At 42.4% G+C, this 25,244-nt stretch overlaps 1 protein-coding gene across 1 annotated transcript; it reads right to left on the bottom strand.

Moving 5' to 3' along the window:
• Window positions 1-756: 756 nt before the first annotated feature.
• polr2f (RNA polymerase II, I and III subunit F) lies at window positions 757-4,391 on the bottom strand. The gene is made up of 5 exons (XM_034301709.2): window positions 4,232-4,391; window positions 2,997-3,066; window positions 2,701-2,831; window positions 2,249-2,320; window positions 757-1,178 (listed from the first exon to the last, which is right to left on the bottom strand). Exons 1-5 carry the CDS (start codon window positions 4,249-4,251, stop codon window positions 1,088-1,090), a joined length of 384 nt encoding a protein of 127 aa, XP_034157600.1. The 5' UTR covers window positions 4,252-4,391; the 3' UTR covers window positions 757-1,087.
• Window positions 4,392-25,244: the final 20,853 nt, after the last annotated feature.

Genomic DNA, 25,244 nt, shown 5'->3' with positions numbered 1-25,244 from the left:
TAAAAATAATGACCAGATCCACATTTAAAAATAATAACCAGATCCACATTTATTATGATTAGATCTGCCTTTGATATAACCAGATCCAAATATATAATGAACAGATCCACATGTATAATGAACCAGATCCACATTTCCAATAATCAGATGCACATGTATAACGACCTTATCCACATTTAAGCGTAACAACCAGCTCCAAATGTATAATGATCAGATCCACATGTCCAGTTAATTATCATTATAATTATAGGGTGTTGCTTGGTGGTTGCTATGCTAACCCAGTTGGTTGCTAGGGTGTTTCTGTGTGTTTGTAAACATGTCTACATTTGCTGTACAGTCATTATAAATCCCAATGTAAAACTGACAGATTCAGATAAAAAAACCCTTAAATTCAGATTTAAATAATAACAACCACACCGTGATTAAAAACACTGGAGAGAGGAAACTACTAAAATCCATTTACTTCAGCATTGCTTTAGAAATATACAGTTTCATTAAACAATAAAGCAGGTTAAATCTAGATTAAACAGATCTAAAGATCCAGATCCAACGCTGTCTGAACAAGACAGGCCTTTATTCAAGAGCTTTATGTTTACACTCAGATATTCTGGATCTTTTTAGATTTAATGACAAACCCAGAATCAGTACTCAGACCCACCAGCTACAGATCTAAAGCTTTCAGTTTATTCCTCCAGGAGCTTTATTAAAAACATTCCCGCTCTTATAAAGATAAATAAAACATAACAACTCTGGATATCTTTTATACAAAAAGATTTATTCCATTACATTAATAAAAACTAAAATTCACTTCACAATGAAAATGTGACTTTACTCCCTCTAGTGGAGAGAGGTACTCACTGCACGCGCACTCACACTGAGGCCATTGTGCAGGAAAGTGTGTACTGATGGGTGTGTTTTTATTTGTGTGTGTGTTTATTTTAAACCAGAGACCCTTGCTGATGATTACGTTTATATATGAGTGTGTGTTTTAGCTTTAATCGCTGTTTACAGATTCACTGATGAGTTTCATTCCCAGTCAGAACACTGAGGCTGTATAAACGTGTGTGTGTGTGTGTGTGTGTGTGTGTTAGTCAGTGATGATAAGCTCGTCACAGCCCCAGTCTTCATAGCTCCCGTCAGGCAGATACCTCCGGATGATGATGGGGATTTTTCTGCTTCTGTAAACCACAAAGCGAATAACATTTAAACACTACGTCAAAGTCTGAACACCAGAATAAAGGTTTCAGTGTTACAAGTCAGGTTTCACACTTCCTGTTCAACAGGAAGCAGAGGAAAAACACAGCACATTCTAACTTTTATAAGTCTCATCGCTGCTGAGTTCTGCACTCTGATTGGTCGTCAGGTGTTGATTAATTCTCTACACCAGCAGCTCTGACAGTAGTGCAGGTTTATATTAATGCGCTCGTTCTAATACATTATTGTTACTATAGTAACAGCTCATTCACAGGGACGTGTACAGCGAGAGCTTCACTAATTTAAAAAGCAAAACATGTGTGATTGATAAACAATATGGGGAAGTCTGTAACTTATGTTTATTTCTGTAACATGTATGGAAGGAGTCTCCAGTGTCAGCGCTTTGTAACAGTCAGAGGTAAAGCTGGAACTGTAAGTTTTGCGACGTCTTCAGGACAGAGGAGTTTACGCTTCTTTGCGGTTTCTCACTAACATGCGGAACAAGCTGTGGTGTTTTTAATCTTATTAACTTGAAGAGAGAGAATAAAGAGAGACTCTGGTGAGGGAACGAGTGTTTATAGCTGCTATACCGTAAGTGACAACAGGAACTAACTTGTTTCACTAACAATGAATGTAACTGTAAACGGATAAAAAGTATGACATGTTCTTTAATAAATATAACTTTGGTACTCATTGGTAAGTTGCTGTGGTGTAAGAGGAATAAACACGAGGGACGTGCTGTTAGAGGAAAATAATCAACTTCAGGGGGGTAACAGTGACTCAGTTACTCAGAGAACCGTTAAAACCTTTAAAAATAAAAGATGAAGTTAAAAAAACATATATATTTAAAAATAAAGATGTTAGTTAAAATATATAGTTAAAAATAAAATATATAATGAATTGAAGACAGTGTTTGCTGTTTGTCCCAAAGTATATAGTGCATAAATAGCGTTAATAACAAACTCTATACAGTGTTTCTGAGTAACCATGGAGACGGTTCAGTGTGTGTGTGTGTGTGTGTGTGTGTGTGTGTGTGCGTGTGTGTGAGACGTACTTGAGCTCCTTCATGGCGATCTGCAGAGGGTCGGTCTCTCCCTCCAACTCCACCATCACTGGCGCACACATCCTGTGTGGACAGGAAGTGATGTCACTCAACTCTCACTGGCTTACAGTTATAATATTAATACAGAGAGATGGTGTGTGTCAGGTGAATGTGTATGTGAGAGAAGAAACACACTCATTGGTCACTTTATTAGGAACACCTGTACATATTTATGCAGTCATGTGATTCAGCACCGGGTTTAAAACCCGCAACTGCTCAGCTGCATCCTGACTAAAACATACGTCTTCTTTTTATTTGGAAGAAAGTGTCAGCTAAATGAGATAAATGTAAATGATTGCATGAATGAGGCGGTGCACAGGTGTTCCTATTAAACTGGACAGTGAGTGTGTGTGTGTGTGTGTGTGTGTGTGTGTGTGTGTGTGTGTGTGTGTGTGTGTATTTACGCAATCTGTAGTGCTCTAGTGCCCAGCACTCTGGCTCTCTCGTATTTGGTCATGTACGGTGTAGTGATCCTCTTCTGATTGGCCTGCTGTCCTTCTCCTGCAGGGAGGATCTGTACGTTCTCCTGATCCTCCTGCACGCACACACACGCACACACACGCACACACACGCACACACACGCACACACACGCACACACACGCACACACACAGATCTGATCGTACACTCTGTATTGATGAATCAGAAGTTTTGTCAGTAAAAATAACTAAACTGAAGCATGGATTGAGAATAAATCTTACATCCTCCACGTTTTCCAGGTCGTCCAGCCCCTCATCCTCCTCCACATCATCAAAATCTCCATCATCAAAGCTGTTAACCACACACACACACACACACACACACACACACACACACACTGAGTTGATTCTGTGTGATCATATGCTGACATTACATTTCTACATCATCAGAAGCATCTGAGTTCTACTTTCAGGCGCAAACTGTAATACTTTACTCTAAAATAAAGCTTACACTTAAATACTGCGACATCGATCGATAAACAGTATGGGGAAGTCTGTAATGTCTGTAAGGAGACGTTTCTGTAACAGTTATGGAAGGAGTCTCCAGTGTCAGGGCTTTGTAACAGTCAGAGGTAAAGCTGTAACTGTAAGGAGTGTGACATCTTCAGGACGGAGGAGTTTATGCTTCTTTGTGGTTTCTCAGTAACATGCGGAACACACTGCGATTCTGTCTTATTAACTTCAAGAGAGAGAATAAAGAGCGGCTGGTGAGTGTGTATGATATAACTGATATATATATTTAAGTAACACACTAATATATTAATTTTTAACATTTATTTAGTTAGACTTAGCTGTACTGGTGCTGAACTCAGCTTCATTATCATTAGTGAGCATAATTATGGCACTGAGAAAGACACAAAGCACCCATTTATAAATAACATACTAATATATTAATGACAGAAATCTCCATCAGTGCAGCAGAAACCTATGAAACTGATCCCCTGCACCAGGACAGTGGATCTGATCTCTCAGGAGATCCACCCTGCAGATCCCAGCGAGGGACAGTGGATTTATACAACACCTCAGGGATCAACTTCAGACACACTGTGTAATAGACACTGTGTGATATAATATAATATATATATAAACTGTGTAATATACTTCAGACACACTGTGTAACAGACACTGTGTGATATAATATAATATATATATAAACTGTGTAATATACTTCAGACACACTGTGTAATAGAAACACTGTGTGATATAGACACTGTGTAATATAGACATTATATGTGATATAATATAAAATATTATACTGTGTAATAATAGACACTGTGTGATATAGACACTGTGTAATATAATATAAAATATAACACATTATATGTGATATAACGCAGTGAGGAGCTGGACTTTGGGAAACACTCAGACGCCATGTTGATGAAACACTGCTCCACTATTCATCCTTTTAATCAGTTTAACAGACTTAAATGTGTTAACTTTTTATAAAATTAACTTACTTGTCTTCGTTGTCAGACATTTTTCCTACACAATCGGCGACTTAAACGACAGAAAACGAAATAAACTGCAACGAAACTGATCCTTAACACTGCACACACGCCGGAGGATAAGTAAACTTCCGCTTGCTTCACACTGACTTCCGGTTGTCGGTTCCTTATAATATCTCCGGGTGAAAACGTGCGCTTAAACACTAGAGTTCCACAGTAAAAAACAAACATACTGTAAAACAAGTACAATATACAATATACAAAATGTATATATATAGGAAATATAAATATAAAATGTAAAAGCTATTTAAGAGAATGAAAATGTGACTGTGACTGATCGGGTGCAGGATGTCCTGCAGGGGAGCTGGCAGTGTGCAGCCACCAGGGGGCGCTCAGATCACCGTCAGGTAGGGATGGGCGATACCACTTCTTTTCTTTTCGATCCGATACCAAGTACTTTCAAGACAAGTATCGCTGATATTGATATCGATACCGATACTTCTATGAAATATTTTTATGTAAGTGATTTTATAGTGTCTTTTGAGCCATCATTATTAATATTAAATAAACTGCAACAGACATGAGTTCTTTTTTGCTACATTTATTAAAAAATACTGAACACTATTAATCAAATAGCAACTTGTATAACAAATATATAACACATTCTACAAACCGTTTTCAATATTTGTCACGTAATGTTTCAACATTTCTTCCCTTTACAGGTTTTTGAGATGAAACAAGTGAATGTTGACATTAACATTTTCCTCATGAGCCTTTTTTTTCCTTTGACTGATCAACTCTCTTGCTTTTGAAAATAAAATTAAATAAAATAAATAAAACCTTGATAAAAGTCAATAGACTGGAATGCACTGAAAATCAAACCAGGGATGTCTGTGAGGCTAGAAACACTTTAAATTATTTAAATGTCAAATCAGCTGAACTTCAGGTTGAATCTTACACTGAAGTTAGACTCTTCATTTGTGCATGTACTGATAGACACAGCCAGTCTGTGTAAAACATTAAATGATAGATTTAGAACTGATTTATAAGTTTTTGTTGACATTTTTCCCCTTTAGCCTGTTTCTTCTTTGACTTTGATCAACTCCTCTGCTTTGGAAAAAATTCTCTCAGAAGGGACAGATGATGCAGTGATCCCAACATATTTTTTTGCTAGTTTGCTGAGAGCTGGGAAGGTTTGTTCATGATTTCTCCACCAAACTAATGGGTCTTGGTTTCGGGGAACTATTTTTTCTTCAGCATAGCGACGCATTTCAATTATAGAATCACTCCTTCCTGATTGTTGTTGTGCTGATAGAACCTGCAAGTCAAAATCCCCCATATGCCTCCTTTAGCTGTAGATGATGCAGTATATGGGGTCACTGGAGGAGTCACTGTCACTGATGAAGCACAGCTTGCTGTAGGTTCTGACACAGACCTTAGGACAGATGTTGAGGTAGCTTCTAGTGGTGCAGCAGCCAAGTGGACATCCCGCATTTCAGATAGGAGTCGCTTTTTCACAGCTTCTACGTGATCTTTGTCACGAAATGCCAGGTGCTTAAACCTAATGTCAAGAAAGGTGCTGGCAGCAAGGCTGTGTTTCAATCCCACAGAATCTACGCTGACATTGCTGTGCCAGTTCTGTGGTAAAAGAGCTGCCTTGACACTCACAGGCAGCAGTTGCTCTAAGCAGCAGTGATACTAGAGGAATGACCTTTGAGACAGAAATGTGTTTTTCTGCTGATACTTCACGTGTTGCCTCCTCAAAAGGTTTCAAGGCCTCAATGATCAGGTGGTTAAGAGACCGCTCTTCATTTGTAAAGCACAGGTCACTCTTCCCAAGTACACAGAGGGCTGTGGTAACTGGATCCATTTGTTCATGTAGCCTCTCCAACATGTAGAAAGCTGAAATCCACCTGGATTCAACTGAAATAATCAGTTTATGTTCTGCCACTTTCAGTTGATTTTGTATCTGTTTAAGCTTCTCTGTGGCTTTTGTGCTGTGGTGGAAAAAGGATACAATGCTTCTGCATTTTTCCAGCAGGTGAGAGGTCTGCTAATGTGTGGGCAAAACATGGATAATGCTTCCATCCAGTCTTATGTACTGCAGAAACCATATTTGCACCGTTGTCTGTGACAACTGCAAGCACCTTTTGAGTTATGCCCCATTCTTCAGCTATTCTTTTCAGCTCTGCACTAATATTGTCAGCTGTGTGCTGTAGACTGAAATGGCAAGTTTCTAGCACAAATTCCTGCATTTGCCAGTTGTCAATAAAATGACAGGTCACAGTTAAATATGCCTCTGTGGACCTTGAGGTCCACATATCTGTTGTGAGAATGACATGGTTTGGATGTTGTAATGCTGCCTTTACTTTGGCTTTACAGTCAGCATACATGTTGTTAATTGTGCCCTCCGTCAGCTTTTTCCGGCTAGGGATCTGGTAACGTGGATCAAGAATCTTGACAAGAGCAATAAATCCTCTGTCTTCTACAACTGAGATTGGCTGGAGGTCCCTTACAATCATCTCTCCTATGCTTCTTGTAATTTCTGATGCTCTCTGTGAGTCATCTATAAAATATAATACATACTGTATATTATGTTCTTAAAGCTGTGTTACAGGCATTAAGAATTTATAATGATAGTAAATCCCTCCCAGGTATTACCTGACACTTAAACTATGTAATTTATTTAATAAACATGTTTTAAATTTTATAAATAATATATAAATGATTTCATTAAGAATATCCACCAGATATCAGGTAACAGAAATAGATATAGGCTGATGAAAAAATGTATAAAAGGTTTTAATAAAAATCCTACTGTTTAAAACAAAATATCCAGTTTAAATACTTATATGAAGGAAGATGTCGCGGTTTTGTTTTCTTCCAGCTAATCCGTTGGCAAGCTTGGAAGAAAGACTAAATGGGTGTTTATTTAGCGTCCAAGTACTGACGAACATTTCGGAAGGTTCGGAGTTCAGTGAGAGCGAAGAACAACAAAATCCAGGGATACGAAGCGATCTGCTAGAAGAGACCGAGGCTGCTAATTGGGGCCTGTTTGCTTCACAAGATGGAGGATTTGCTTGGACATGTCATCCGATTCATCTCTGTGAGTGATGGTTCATGGACAACCTTTCTCGACTGGATCTGCTGACCCTGTCATCACTTCCTCGTGTCTTCTAAGCAGGTACTGTGTTGTTGGAATTCGCTGTTTCATCGGATTTTGCGAGTACTCGTACATGTTTCCCAGTTAATGAGCTCCAACATCGCGCACCAACGAGAAAAAGCTTAAATCTCAGCTGGGTAATATGAATATTTTGTATTTTTTTGGCATAACTTGATTTTGAATCATTCATATTATGTGTAATTTTACAGTTAATGTAATCACTCATTTCCATTGCATTTGTTTATTTTGGGATTTAAAATGTATAGGGTTTGATTGATTGGTTTAATTGGATTTAAATTAAAATTGGGAAGTTAATAAATGTCAATGTTTATTGACTATTTTTTTTTTATCTCCTGTGATTTGCTGGTGACAAAGGGGAATGGGTACATGCTACTATTATAACTGAATATTCCCATTGAGACTAGAACCTAGAGGTAAGATATACAGGGGGAGGTAATTAAGTAGTCATTCCCAAATTCTGAACATTCGATTCTGAACACTAAATACTGAAATCTGAGACTCAGGGTTATATTTAAATATTGGTTATTGCTTGGTTAGTAAACACGCTTTACAACTAAAGTAATTTTAGATGTGCCTCCCATCCCTAGGACTTTAACTTGTGATTTCCCCTAGACATACTTCTTCAAGTCGGGCCAGTTTTGCGGGTGGGAGGGGCTACATACGCATTTCCAGAACAGTCATTTTCAAATTTAATTCAGTAATTTAGTATCTGTTGCATCCTTCTAATAATAATAAAAAGAAAACTCTGCACTTAGCACCAGATGTATACAGAAGTGGAATGAGAGTAATGAAATGTACAGTAAAAGTGTACAGTAATATTCTTCTTTTTTAAATCCAAATTTAGCTTCAGAGACGGTACAACTACCAGACCCTGAAGATCCTCTTCACAGGAGGATCATGATTCTTCAACTGTTCAGTTCTTTACATGAAGATGACTGGTGTATGTGAATCATGCTGACTCATGGTGTATTTCATTCTTGTCAAGTCTACACTGATTTATTTGAAATTTAAACACTGATTGCGAAATTTAAAATTAAGAAGAGGTTATATTAATTTTTTACTTGTAGTTATTTAAACTCTGTCTAGAAGGTGGAGCCAATACAATAAATACAGTATTGGGAGGAGGGGGTGCTTTATCTGCTCAAGCACATTCCCCTTTTACCCTCAATGGCCAAGTGTGTATTTTTTTGTTGGATGGGTTAGTGTACTTTACAACAAATGATTGTGAGTTTAATTTGTGTTTTTCAAACCAATCAGACTATTAATTTAAAATCGAACAGTTCTATAACTAACCCTGTAGATGATAATATAATAATATCAGATCAACAATTACGTTTTACTCCCCTTGAAGAGACTGAACTAATTTCACTAATTTCATCATCAAAATCATCAACCTGTACACTAGATCCTTTACCTACTTGTTTCCTCAAACAGATAATTCCTGAAACAATCAAACCTCTTTTAAAGATAATCAATTCTTCCCTTAGCATTGGCTATGTACCTAAATCTTTTAAATTAGCAGTTATCAAGCCCCTGATTAAAAAACCTGACCTTGACCCCTGTCAGCTGTCTAACTATAGACCAATACCAAACCTCCCCTTTATCTCCAAGGTCCTAGAAAAGGTTGTAGCACAGCAGCTATGCTCATACTTACATAGGAATAACATTCATGAAATGTATCAGTCAGGATTTAGGCCTCATCATAGCACAGAGACAGCGCTGGTTAAAGTGGTAAATGACCTACTACTGGCCTCTGATCAGGGTTGTGTCTCCTTGCTTGTGCTGCTTGACCTTAGTGCAGCTTTTGATACTATTGATCATGCTATTCTCCTCAATAGACTAGAAAATGTAGTAGGCATTAAGGGAATGGCCCTTTCCTGGCTCAGGTCTTATTTGACTGATCGTTATCAGTTTGTAGATGTAAATAGTGACTTCTCTTCTCATACTAAGGTAAAGTTTGGTGTTCCACAAGGCTCTGTTTTAGGCCCACTGCTCTTTTCTCTATATATGCTACCTCTAGGTAAAATTATTCGTAAGCATGGTATTAGCTTCCACTGTTACGCTGATGACACACAGTTGTATGTTTCAGCAAAGCCAGATGACAGACACCAGCTTAATAAAGTTGAGGAATGTGTAAAAGACATTAGAAACTGGATGTTTATTAACTTTCTCTTACTTAATTCTGACAAGACAGAAGTACTTGTACTAGGACCACATGCAGCTAGAAGTAAGCTTTCTGATTACATAATAACTCTGGGTGGCCTTTCTGTTTCATCATGTGCAGCAGTAAAAGACCTTGGTGTGATTATCGACTCTAGTCTTTCTTTTGAAGCTCATGTAGATAATATCACTAGGATTGCTTTCTTTCATCTCAGAAATATTGCTAAAATAAGAAATATATTGTCACTACACAATGCAGAAAAATTAGTTCATGCTTTTGTTACCTCTAGGTTGGATTACTGTAATGCCTTACTGTCTGGATGTTCCAGTAGATGCATAAACAAGCTCCAGTTAGTCCAGAATGCAGCAGCGAGAGTCCTTACTAGAACCAGAAGATATGACCACATCACCCCTATCTTATCCACACTGCATTGGCTCCCAGTCAAATTTCGTATTGATAATAAAATACTACTATTAACCTATAAAGCAATAAATGGTCTCGCGCCACAGTACCTGAGCGAACTTTTGGTCTTTTATGATCCGTCATGCCTACTCAGATCAAAAGGTGCAGGCTATTTGTTGGTACCTCGAATAGTGAAGGCTACAGCTGGGGGTAGAGCTTTCTCTTACAAAGCACCACAGTTATGGAACAGCCTTCCACTTAGTGTTCGGAGCTCAGACACAGTCTCAGTGTTTAAGTCTCGGCTGAAAACATATTTGTTTAGTCAAGCCTTTTGTGAATAGTTTTCTTAGGTACAGGGGCAGGTCTGGAGGGTTTCACAGGCATAGAGTGTTGTGGTGAACTGGGATGTTTGGATGCTGTCGCCCCCCCACTCTCACACGTTCACTCAGGCTTGTCGACGGTGGAATGGCTGGCTGCCTTATGTCCCAGGACTCCCTCATGTCTGTGTTAGCTGTCTGTGTTAGCTTCTGGCTCTCCCTTTTAGTTATGCTGTTATAGCTAGTCTTGCCGGAGTCCCTGCTTGCACTCTGCACGCAAAGTACATTGTCCTTAACCATAACAGATACAATAAGCTTACCTAACAATCTCTCCCTCTCTCTCCATCTCTCTCTCTCCCTCACTCTCTGTCGAGCTACACATGCTACTTCTGAGATGCCAGTGATCCTGACCCCTTCTGGTCTCCAGACCTGCCTGATCCATCCTGATGCCCTACTTCTGGTTGGAGATCTCATCACTTGAAAATCATTCGCTGTTGCTGAGGATGGCCCACATGGACGGCCTGAAGATCACCATGAGATTACCGTGGATGGTACCACTTAGAATCCATAAAGTTGGCCGTGAATGTTCTTCCTTGGATATCTTTAGGAGTGCAATTGCTACGAACAAGTCTCCAACACTGAACAGTTAATAACTTCGGCTCAATAAAACAGACTTCAAGTTAAAACGATAATGAATTCAGAAATGACTCTGATGCTCATACTCATAAGTTGCTAATAAGCTCCTGGTTAGACAACTGCACTATTTGTCCATGTAGTACACAGTTACAGAAGGGAATGATTTATAATCGCACTATCGGGTGTCACCCAGATGAGGATGGGTCCCTTTTGAGTCTGGTTCCTCTCAAGCTTTCTTCCTCATATCGTCTCAGAGAGTTTTTCCTCACCACCATCACCTCTGGCTTCCTCATTAGGGATAAATTTTAAATTTATATCCAGATTTTTTTTTTAATTCTGTAAAACTGCTTTCTGACAATGTCCATTGTTAAAATCACTATACAAATAAAATTGAATTAATTGAATATACATTTACATATTGTTTGAGGGATGGACTCTCTGAGTGCGCTTATAGATGGAACTTTCTCCTGACATGCACAGAAAATCCAAATACATAGAATTAACATTTATCACAGAATTAAACATTCCTGTCACACAGTCATATGCACTAGTTAAGTCTGGAATTAAAATTTCCCCTTACCCAGTCAGATAATACTTTATTCAATTCCAAAGTTCCTCTCTGTACCAGCAAATAGTCACTGTACAATCATGTGGTTGAACTGTGGGTGACACCGGATAGTGCGATTATAAGTCGTTCCCTCCTATAACTGTGTACTACATGGACAAACAGTGCAGTTGTGTAACCAGAAAATTCATTATAGTTTTCACGTGAAATCTATTTTATTGAAGTTATCAACTTGTTTATAGCGAGTTTGTTCCCCCTGGACAGACTGTTAATCAGCGATTTTACACTGAAGTGCTTAGGCTTCTACAGGAAAGCATCAGGAAAAACACACACGCGACAATGCACCTGCACATACACATGCAGTGAATCTTTTCCCCATCAGTCTCATTTTTATATATATATAGACTGTCAGGTCCGTAAGTATTTGTACTTAATATTGTAATTTTGTCTCTGTACACCACCTCAGTGGATTTAAAATGAAGCAATCAAGATGTGATTGAAGTGTAGACTTTCAGCATTAATTCAAGAAGTTTAAGGAGTTAAAGTTTTCAGCTTTAATTCAAGGAGTTGCATTAACCGTTTAGGAATTACAGCCATTCCTCAACCCAATAGAATATCCTTTTCACTTACTGAAGACAAAACTGAAGGCAGAATGACCCACAAACAAGCAGCAACTGAAGGCGGCTGCAGTAAAGACTTGGCAAAGCATTTCAAGGAAGGAAACTCAGCATTTGGTGATGTTCATGGGGTCCAGACTACAGATACTCATTTACTGCAAAGGATTTGCATCTAAGTATTAGAAATAATCCTAATATTTATGATTATGTTAGTTTGTCCGGTTACTTTTGAGCCTGGGAAAATGGAGGGACTCTGTAAAAAAATGTCTGCAATTCCTAAACGGTTAATGCAATATTTCAATTACTTCAATCACATCTTGAGTGCTTCATTTCAAATCCATTGTGGTGGTGTACAGAGGCAAAATTATGAAAAATTGTATCACTGTCCAAATACTTATGGGCCTGACTATATATATACATATATATATATATATATATATATATATATATATACATATACATACACACACACACACACATATATATACATATACACACCACAGAAAGTGACTTCCTGTGTGGTACTGACATATTTCCTCCTTATCTTTACACATATAGACAGACAGACAGACAGACAGACACACAGCAGTTCTCTCCTTATATATAGATGTGTATTCATAGATATGACTGTATTTGTGTGTGTGTGTGTGTGTGTGTGTGTGTCTGTGTGTGTTACTCACCAGAGGTTTGTCCGGATCTCCCTGTGTGTCAGTTCCAGGTTCCATGATGTTTCTCCAGAGAAAGTATGTTACTGCAGCTCAAAGCTCAACATGTCTGAAAACACACACACACACACACACACACATTCAGAGCAGTGTCAAAGGCTCAAAAAAACACACCTGAAATAACTCGCTCATTCAGGTCATCTTTCTGACCTACTTCCTGTTTTACAGAAGGAACTTCCTAATATGCAGCTCAGGTGACATTATTGCACCACAGCTCTGTTACAACTGGTAAACACTACAACAAACACCAAAATACAACACCACACTGCATAATCCCACTGCATCATCACACTGCATCATCGGAACAAACACTGCAAGACTACATCCCACTGCATCATCAGAACAAACACTGCAAGACTACATCCCACTGCATCATCAGAACAAACACTGCAAGACTACATCCCACTGCATCATCAGAACAAACACTACAAGACTACATCCCAATGCATCATCCCACTGCGTCATCAGAACAAACACTACAAGACTACATCCCACTGCATCATCAGAACAAACACTACAAGACTACATCCCACTGCATCATCAGAACAAACACTACAAGACTACATCCCAATGCATCATCCCACTGCGTCATCAGAACAAACACTACAAGACCACATCCCACTGCATCATCAGAACAAACACTACAAGACTACATCCCACTGCATCATCCCACTGCGTCATCAGAACAAACACTACAAGACCACATCCCACTGTGTCATCAGAACAAACACTACAAGACCACATCCCACTGCGTCATCAGAACAAACACTACAAGACTACATCCCACTGCATCATCCCACTGCGTCATCAGAACAAACACTACAAGACTACATCCCACTGCATCATCAGAATAAACACTACAAGACTACATCCCACTGCGTCATCGGAACAAACACTACAAGACCACATCCCACTGTGTCATCAGAACAAACACTACAAGACTACATCCCACTGCGTCATCAGAACAAACACTACAAGACTACATCCCACTGCGTCATCGGAACAAACACTACAAGACCACATCCCACTGCGTCATCAGAACAAACACTACAAGACTACATCCCACTGTGTCATCAGAACAAACACTACAAGACTACATCCCACTGCGTCATCGGAAGAAACACTACAAGACTACATCCCACTGTGTCATCGGAACAAACACTACAAGACTACATCCCACTGCATCATCGGAACAAACACTACAAGACTACATCCCACTGCGTCATCGGAACAAACACTACAAGACTACATCCCACTGCGTCATCAGAACAAACACTACAAGACTACATCCCACTGCGTCATCAGAACAAACACTACAAGACTACATCCCACTGCATCATCGGAACAAACACTACAAGACCACATCCCACTGCATCATCCCACTGCATCATCCCACTGCGTCATCAGAACAAACACTACAAGACTACATCCCACTGCGTCATCGGAACAAACACTACAAGATTACATCCCACTGCGTCATCAGAACAAACACTACAAGACTACATCCCACTGCGTCATCAGAACAAACACTACAAGACTACATCCCACTGTGTCATCGGGACAAACACTACAAGACTACATCCCACTGCATCATCAGAATAAACACTACAAGACTACATCCCACTGCGTCATCGGAACAAACACTACAAGACCACATCCCACTGTGTCATCAGAACAAACACTACAAGACTACATCCCACTGCGTCATCAGAACAAACACTACAAGACTACATCCCACTGCGTCATCGGAACAAACACTACAAGACCACATCCCACTGCATCATCGGAACAAACACTACAAGACTACATCCCACTGCATCATCCCACTGCGTCATCAGAACAAACACTACAAGACCACATCCCACTGTGTCATCAGAACAAACACTACAAGACCACATCCCACTGCGTCATCAGAACAAACACTACAAGACTACATCCCACTGCATCATCCCACTGCGTCATCAGAACAAACACTACAAGACTACATCCCACTGCATCATCAGAATAAACACTACAAGACTACATCCCACTGCGTCATCGGAACAAACACTACAAGACCACATCCCACTGTGTCATCAGAAAAAACACTACAAGACTACATCCCACTGCGTCATCAGAACAAACACTACAAGACTACATCCCACTGCGTCATCGGAACAAACACTACAAGACCACATCCCACTGCGTCATCAGAACAAACACTACAAGACTACATCCCACTGTGTCATCAGAACAAACACTACAAGACTACATCCCACTGCGTCATCGGAAGAAACACTACAAGACTACATCCCACTGTGTCATTGGAACAAACACTACAAGACTACATCCCACTGCATCATCGGAACAAACACTACAAGACTACATCCCACTGCGTCATCGGAACAAACACTACAAGACTACATCCCACTGCATCATCAGAACAAACACTACAAGACTACATCCCACTGCATCATCGGAACAAACACTACAAGACTACATCCCACTGCATCATCGGAACAAACACTACAAGACCAAATCCCACTGCGTCATCGGAACAAACACTACAAGACTACATCCCACTGCGTCATCAGAACAAACACTACAAGACTACATCCCACTGCATCATCAGAACAAACACTACAAGACCACATCCCACTGTGTCATCAGAACAAACACTACAAGACTACATCCCACTGCGTCATCAGAACAAACACTACAAGACTACATCCCACTGCATCATCCCACTGCGTCATCAGAACAAACACTACAAGACTACATCCCACTGCGTCATCAGAACAAACACTACAAGACTACATCCCACTGCGTCATCAGAACAAACACTACAAGACTACATCCCACTGCGTCATCAGAACAAACACTACAAGACTACATCCCACTGCGTCATCAGAACAAACACTACAAGACTACATCCCACTGCGTCATCGGAACAAACGCTACAAGACTACATCCCACTGCGTCATCAGAACAAACACTACAAGACCACATCCCACTGCATCATCCCACTGCATCATCAGAACAAACACTACAAGACTACATCCCACTGCGTCATCAGAACAAACACTACAAGACTACATCCCACTGCATCATCGGAACAAACACTACAAGACTACATCCCACTGCATCATCGGAACAAACACTACAAGACTACATCCCACTGCATCATCAGAACAAACACTACAAGACTACATCCCACTGCATCATCAGAACAAACACTACAAGACTACATCCCACTGTGTCATCGGAACAAACACTACAAGACTACATCCCACTGCATCATCCCACTGCGTCATCAGAACAAACACTACAAGACTACATCCCACTGCGTCATCAGAACAAACGCTACAAGACTACATCCCACTGCGTCATCAGAACAAACACTACAAGACCACATCCCACTGCGTCATCAGAACAAACACTACAAGACTACATCCCACTGCGTCATCAGAACAAACACTACAAGACCACATCCCACTGCGTCATCGGAACAAACGCTACAAGACTACATCCCACTGCGTCATCGGAACAAACACTACAAGACCACATCCCACTGCGTCATCAGAACAAACACTACAAGACTACATCCCACTGCATCATCGGAACAAACACTACAAGACTACATCCCACTGCATGGAGGCAGAAATATGGTTGGAAGCACAGTAGTGCTGGTGGTGGAGGTGGAGCCCGAGTAAAGGTTGAGGGAGGAATAGTGGAGGCAGAGCAAAGCATTCACAATCTGTTAGCAAACTACTAGTCGAATGCTAATATGCTAATCGACACAGCACAGAGATCCTTACTGACAGTTTCTTAACCTCTGCGCTTTGTGGTTTGAAGGTGGTTTGAGACACGACGTTCAGTGTGGGACAGACAAGTTCCTATATTCAGCAGAGGGACAGTAAGGTACAAAAACTGAGAGCAACTGTACATCAGGGTTTAATATTTACACAGCTGCTGAGAAACACACACACAAACGCACACACTCATTTTACTTTACACAATTAAGGGGCCAAACAGAAGCCACCCACGCAGACAATCTGTAATCTGACACACACACATGAAAAATAAACAAAAAAAAACTAATACACTATGGTTTTATGGTTTGTCCTATGATGTACAGTCAAAAGGAGACACACCATCCACCAGAAGTCTGGAGGAGACAAACAGTCCAGCAGAGGTCTGGAGGAGACACACTGTCCACCAGAAGTCAGGAGGAGACACACTGTCCAGCAGAAGTCAGGAGGAGACACACTGTCCAGCAGAAGTCAGGAGGAGACACACTGTCCACCAGAGGTCATGCAGCAAGAAGTCTGGCTTTCCCAAAGCTAGCTCACACACACACACACATATATATTTTCTCACGTCTAATCTAAAGCATGTGTTCAGATGAAACTTCCATGGATTTGAGATAAAAATGGAACAAGCTTGTGGAGTCCATGCCAGCTTAAGTGCACACTGTTCATATAAATATTCATGTAAAGACTTGACGATAGACTGTATAATAAATCTTACGCACTATAATGTGGCACATGTAAATAAAGCAACATATTTACCATAGGAATAATACAATATAATATGCAACACACTACGTAACCCATTACGCAACACACTACGCAATACATTACGCAAAACACTACGTAACAAACTACACAAGAGCACCCTGCAAAACCAAAACACTCAGAGGAATGGAACGAATATTTGAAAGTCAAATGTTTCTCTTGTACTTTAAACTCCAAAATCATGGTGTGTGTGTGTGTGTGTGTATTATAAGGCAACTGCAGAGTGTGTATGGAAATGAAGAACACAAACATCTGAAAAAAGACAGATGGTGGTTTTGTTTTATTTCATTAAATATAATCACTTCTGTCTTGTCATTATTTAAGTGGAGAAAGTTTTTAAACATATGAGACAGTCTAAGAGGATTTGTAGAGAGCCTTTTTCTCCAGGTTTCCATAGCAGATACAGTGTGTTTCATCAGCATAAAAATGGTAGGAAATGTCGTATTTACGAAAGATTCAAGGTACAGCAGAGGGTCCAGGATGGAGCCCTGAAGTACACCACTGGTGATTGCTGCTGAGGAAGAAGAGAAATTATCAATCCCCACAGAAAATGTACCGTCTTTGAGGTAGGATGCAAACCACTTTAGAGCAGTCCCCGGGATGCCAACAATACAATTAAATCCATCCAGAAGAATAGTAAGATCCACTTTATCCAAAGCTGCTGAGGACCAGTAAAATTAAAATAGCACACTTTCCAGAATCTACAGTTAAAAGAAGATCATTAGATAATTTGTGGAGGATGGATTCTGTGCTGAGGTGTGCTTCAGAACCAAATCCTAATTTCTCCAAAATATTATTTTCACCTGGAGTTGAGGAAAGCTGATTAACTTTTTCCAAAACTTCTGAAATAAAAGGTAGCTTAGAGACTAGTCTGAAACTATTGAGATGGATCTAGACCGGGCTTTTTGATAAAAGACTGGATGAATGCATGTTTAAAACAAGATATAACAGAACTACTTGCTAGGCAGCTGTTTATTATGGATAGGATAATAAACACCAACATGCAGCACATCTCTAAGAAGTGTGTGGACTGCATCCAGGTAGAAGGCCTCGTGTGTAAGATTAGATCTGTCAGACTGGACAGTGACAAAGGCTCAAACTGGTTTAGGAAGGCAGAACAGATTAGTAAATCACAGAGACTGTGAACTGAAGCTGAAATCAGTTACCTCATATTTTTAATCTTAGCAATAAAGGATTTTAAGAATTCTGCGGTTTCAACAGTGGCCTCTGGAACACCTGGGACAGCAAGGTTCAGAATTTCATTTACTGTATTAGACAAAAAAGTATTTTGCCCTAGCTGCTTCTACAGAGCTCTGATAGGTAACTGAACTTTCTTTCAGAATCTAACTGACAGAAACATTGTGAGAGCATATTCATATTTTGATATAGTTCTCATCTTTTGATCTCAAACCCAAATGTCTTCAGTGTATGGCAAAAACAAAAGAATTGACCTTGCTGTTCCAATACTTTTGGAGGGGACCGTGTGTCCAAGCTCATGTGAAGGACCAAGGACATGTTGAGACAAGTTAAACAAATCAATAAGAAAAATTCCCCAAATAGAAAGACACGACCCAAACGCTCTTCCATTAGGACGCGACCCGAACGCTCTTCCATTAGGACGCGACCCGAACGCACTTCCATTAGGACGCGACCCGAACGCTCTTCCATTAGGACGCGACCCGAACGCTCTTCCATTAGGACGCGACCCGAACGCACTTCCATTAGGACGCGACCCGAACGCTCTTCCATTAGGACGCGACCCGAACGCTCTTCCATTAGGACGCGACCCGAACGCTCTTCCATTAGGACGCGACCCGAACGCACTTCCATTAGGACGCGACCCGAACGCTCTTCCATTAGGACGCGACCCGAACGCTCTTCCATTAGGACGCGACCCGAACGCTCTTCCATTAGGACGCGACCCGAACGCTCTTCCATTAGGACGCGACCCGAACGCTCTTCCATTAGGACGCGACCCGAACGCTCTTCCATTAGGACGCGACCCGAACGCTCTTCCATTAGGACGCGACCCGAACGCTCTTCCATTAGGACGCGACCCGAACGCTCTTCCATTAGGACGCGACCCGAACGCTCTTCCATTAGGACGCGACCCGAACGCTCTTCCATTAGAACGCGACCCGAACGCTCTTCCATTAGGACACGACCCGAACGCTCTTCCATTAGAACACGACCCGAACGCTCTTCCATTAGAACACGACCCGAACGCTCTTCCATTAGGACACGACCCGAACGCTCTTCCATTAGGACACGACCCGAACGCTCTTCCATTAGGACACGACCCGAACGCTCTTCCATTAGATACACGACCCGAACGCTCTTCCATTAGAACGCGACCCGAACGCTCTTCCATTAGGACGCGACCCGAACGCTCTTCCATTAGATACACGACCCGAACGCTCTTCCATTAGGACGCGACCCGAACGCTCTTCCATTAGGACGCGACCCGAACGCTCTTCCATTAGGACACGACCCGAACGCTCTTCCATTAGGACACGACCCGAACGCTCTTCCATTAGGACACGACCCGAACGCTCTTCCATTAGAACACGACCCGAACGCTCTTCCATTAGGACGCGACCCGAACGCTCTTCCATTAGGACGCGACCCGAACGCTCTTCCATTAGGACGCGACCCGAACGCTCTTCCATTAGGACGCGACCCGAACGCTCTTCCATTAGGACACGACCCGAACGCTCTTCCATTAGAACACGACCCGAACGCTCTTCCATTAGAACACGACCCGAACGCTCTTCCATTAGAACACGACCCGAACGCTCTTCCATTAGAACACGACCCGAACGCTCTTCCATTAGGACGCGACCCGAACGCTCTTCCATTAGAACACGACCCGAACGCTCTTCCATTAGGACGCGACCCGAACGCTCTTCCATTAGAACACGACCCGAACTCTCTTCCATTAGGACGCGACCCGAACGCTCTTCCATTAGATACACGACCCGAACGCTCTTCCATTAGGACGCGACCCGAACGCTCTTCCATTAGGACGCGACCCGAACGCTCTTCCATTAGGACGCGACCCGAACGCACTTCCATTAGGACGCGACCCGAACGCACTTCCATTAGGACGCGACCCGAACGCTCTTCCATTAGGACACGACCCGAACGCTCTTCCATTAGAACACGACCCGAACGCTCTTCCATTAGAACACGACCCGAACGCTCTTCCATTAGGACGCGACCCGAACGCTCTTCCATTAGAACACGACCCGAACGCTCTTCCATTAGGACACGACCCGAACGCTCTTCCATTAGAACACGACCCGAACGCTCTTCCATTAGAACACGACCCGAACGCTCTTCCATTAGGACACAACCCGAACGCTCTTCCATTAGATACACGACCCGAACGCTCTTCCATTAGAACGCGACCCGAACGCTCTTCCATTAGGACGCGACCCGAACGCTCTTCCATTAGGACACGACCCGAACGCTCTTCCATTAGGACGCGACCCGAACGCTCTTCCATTAGAACGCGACCCGAACGCTCTTCCATTAGGACGCGACCCGAACGCTCTTCCATTAGGACGCGACCCGAACGCTCTTCCATTAGGACGCGACCCGAACGCTCTTCCATTAGAACACGACCCGAACGCTCTTCCATTAGGACGCGACCCGAACGCTCTTCCATTAGGACGCGACCCGAACGCTCTTCCATTAGGACGCGACCCAAACGCTCTTCCATTAGGACACGACCCGAACGCTCTTCCATTAGAACACGACCCGAACGCTCTTCCATTAGGACGCGACCCGAACGCTCTTCCATTAGGACGCGACCCGAACGCTCTTCCATTAGGACGCGACCCAAACGCTCTTCCATTAGGACACGACCCAAACGCTCTTCCATTAGGACACGACCCGAACGCTCTTCCATTAGAACACGACCCGAACGCTCTTCCATTAGGACGCGACCCGAACGCTCTTCCATTAGGACGCGACCCGAACGCTCTTCCATTAGGACGCGACCCAAACGCTCTTCCATTAGGACACGACCCAAACGCTCTTCCATTAGGACACGACCCGAACGCTCTTCCATTAGAACACGACCCGAACGCTCTTCCATTAGGACACGACCCGAACGCTCTTCCATTAGGACACGACCCGAACGCTCTTCCATTAGAACACGACCCAAACGCTCTTCCATTAGAACACGACCCGAACGCTCTTCCATTAGAACACGACCCGAACGCTCTTCCATTAGGACACGACCCGAACGCTCTTCCATTAGGACACGACCCGAACGCTCTTCCATTAGGACACGACCCGAACACACTTCCATTAGAACACGACCCGAACGCTCTTCCATTAGAACACGACCCGAACGCTCTTCCATTAGAACACGACCCGAACGCTCTTCCATTAGGACACGACCCGAACGCTCTTCCATTAGAACACGACCCAAACGCTCTTCCATTAGGACACGACCCAAACGCTCTTCCATTAGGACGCGACCCGAACGCTCTTCCATTAGAACACGACCCAAACGCTCTTCCATTAGGACACGACCCGAACGCTCTTCCATTAGAACACGACCCGAACGCTCTTCCATTAGAACACGACCCAAACGCTCTTCCATTAGGACACGACCCGAACGCTCTTCCATTAGAACACGACCCGAACGCTCTTCCATTAGAACACGACCCAAACGCTCTTCCATTAGGACACGACCCGAACGCTCTTCCATTAGAACACGACCCGAACGCTCTTCCATTAGAACGCGACCCGAACGCTCTTCCATTAGGACGCGACCCGAACGCTCTTCCATTAGGACACGACCCGAACGCTCTTCGATTAGGACACGACCCGAACGCTCTTCGATTAGGACACGACCCGAACGCTCTTCCATTAGGACACGACCCGAACGCTCTTCCATTAGAACACGACCCAAACGCTCTTCCATTAGGACGCGACCCAAACGCTCTTCCATTAGGACGCGACCCGAACGCTCTTCCATTAGAACACGACCCAAACGCTCTTCCATTAGGACACGACCCGAACGCTCTTCCATTAGAACACGACCCGAACGCTCTTCCATTAGAACACGACCCGAACGCTCTTCCATTAGGACACGACCCGAACGCTCTTCCATTAGAACACGACCCGAACGCTCTTCCATTAGAACACGACCCGAACGCTCTTCCATTAGGACGCGACCCGAACGCTCTTCCATTAGAACACGACCCGAACGCTCTTCCATTAGAACACGACCCAAACGCTCTTCCATTAGGACACGACCCGAACGCTCTTCCATTAGGACGCGACCCAAACGCTCTTCCATTAGAACACGACCCGAACGCTCTTCCATTAGAACACGACCCGAACGCTCTTCCATTAGAACACGACCCGAACTCTCTTCCATTAGGACGCGACCCGAACGCTCTTCCATTAGAACACGACCCGAACGCTCTTCCATTAGAACACGACCCGAACTCTCTTCCATTAGGACGCGACCCGAACGCTCTTCCATTAGGACACGACCCGAACGCACTTCCATTAGGACGCGACCCGAACTCTCTTCCATTAGGACACGACCCGAACTCTCTTCCATTAGGACGCGACCCGAACGCTCTTCCATTAGGACACGACCCGAACGCTCTTCCATTAGGACACGACCCGAACGCTCTTCCATTAGGACACGACCCGAACGCTCTTCCATTAGGACACGACCCGAACTCTCTTCCATTAGAACACGACCCAAACGCTCTTCCATTAGGACGCGACCCGAACGCTCTTCCATTAGAACGCGACCCGAACGCTCTTCCATTAGGACACGACCCGAACGCTCTTCCATTAGGACACGACCCGAACGCTCTTCCATTAGAACACGACCCGAACGCTCTTCCATTAGGACGCGACCCGAACGCTCTTCCATTAGGACACGACCCAAACGCTCTTCCATTAGGACACGACCCGAACGCTCTTCCATTAGAACACGACCCGAACGCTCTTCCATTAGACCCATTGTTACATTTTAAATCAAACCCCACAATTACACACATATGTAATAAATTTTATTGATTATTTAGTCAGATACATTATAAAGAAAAGAAATATAATGAGGACCTAAATTAAGACACGCGCGCGCGCTGTAATAATGAATGAATGAGGATTGTATTTGTTGCATGTGTTTACGTTGTTTATGTTGGAAGTTCAGATGAAGAGCTGTAAAATGTAAACAGAGATGAAGCTCTACACAAACAGCTGGATTAAACATTGAGAATGAAGCAAACACACAGATCATAAACACCACCACAGTGTTAAAGTCACTTTACATACCGCCATTTTCTGTCTGAAGTTTCTGCATTAATCACAGAAATACAGATGATCAGAGCTGAAACTGAAATTTATATTTCTGCCACTTATCCGGAGCAGCGCGCGCGGAGGAGGCAGTTAATCATTACACTATTATCATCATCTTTATCTTCATCATGGCGGATATTAAATTCCCCTCGGTGTGAAATGTTACCGTTTAATGTCCGCTTTAATGTGAAACACTGTAAACGTGTGTGTAACAGAGAGAGAGTGTGTGTGTGTGTGTGTGTGTGTTTTCAGACGCTGCGCAGCTCTTCCTGTCTCTCCACTCGCAGTGTGTGTGCTCTTATCGCTGACCTCAGATCAGATATGCGCACCGTGACGTCACCCGGAGACCATTCATACCGACCGCGGATCAGCTGCAGCGATAACTCAACGCCATTGGCTGGAGCTGCAATAACATGGCGGCGCTTCATTTCTTCTTTTAAAATAAAAGTCTTATTGAAATTACGAGAGTTAAACAAGTTAAAAGTGCATTAGGTAAGGTTTGTGGAAAAATCGTAATACAGTAACATAGTGTGGGTGTGTGTGTGTGTGTGTGCACTATATGGCCAAAGGTATGTGGACACCTGCCCATCACACATATGCATGGATTTATTCCCCCTGTGTTTGCTGTTATAATGAGCTTCACTCTTCTGCGAAGTCTTTCCACTAGATGTTGGAGCGTGGCTGTGGGGATTTGTGTTCATTCAGCTACAAGAGCATTAGTGAGGTCAGGCGCTGATGTTGGGATGTCGAGGAGGTCTGGGGTGCAGTCGGTGTTCCAGTTCATCCCAAAGGTGTTCAGTGGGGTTGAGGTCATATAATGTGACTACAATCATACTATACTCTATCATAGTATACCACACTATACTACTGCATATAAACTACAGTATAATGTGACCATAATCATACTATACTTTATGACACTATACTGTAGCACACTATGACACTATACTGTAGCACACAGCTTATACAGCGTATAAGCTACAGTATAATGTGTCCACATCATACTATACTCTATCATAGTATACCACACTATACTACAGCGTATAAGCTACAGTATAATGTGACCATAATCATACTATACTTTATCACACTATACTGTAGCACACTATACTACAGCGTATAAGCTACAGTATAATGTGTCCACATCATACTATACTTTATCACACTATACTGTAGCACACTATACTACAGCGTATAAACTACAGTATAATGTGTCCACATCATACTATACTTTATCACACTATACTATAGCACACTATACTACAGCGTATAAGCTACAGTATAATGTGACCATAATCATACTATACTTTATCACACTATACTATAGCACACTATACTACAGCGTATAAACTACAGTATAATGTGTCCACATCATACTATACTTTATCACACTATACTATAGCACACTATACTACAGCGTATAAGCTACAGTATAATGTGACCATAATCATACTATACTTTATCACACTATACTATAGCACACTATACTACAGCGTATAAACTACAGTATAATGTGACTACAA

This window comes from Pangasianodon hypophthalmus, chromosome 29, assembly GCF_027358585.1.
Source record: "Pangasianodon hypophthalmus isolate fPanHyp1 chromosome 29, fPanHyp1.pri, whole genome shotgun sequence".
NCBI lineage: Eukaryota > Metazoa > Chordata > Actinopteri > Siluriformes > Pangasiidae > Pangasianodon > Pangasianodon hypophthalmus.
The sequence above is the reverse complement of the archived record's forward strand: the minus strand, read 5'-3'. Positions and strand labels throughout refer to the sequence as shown.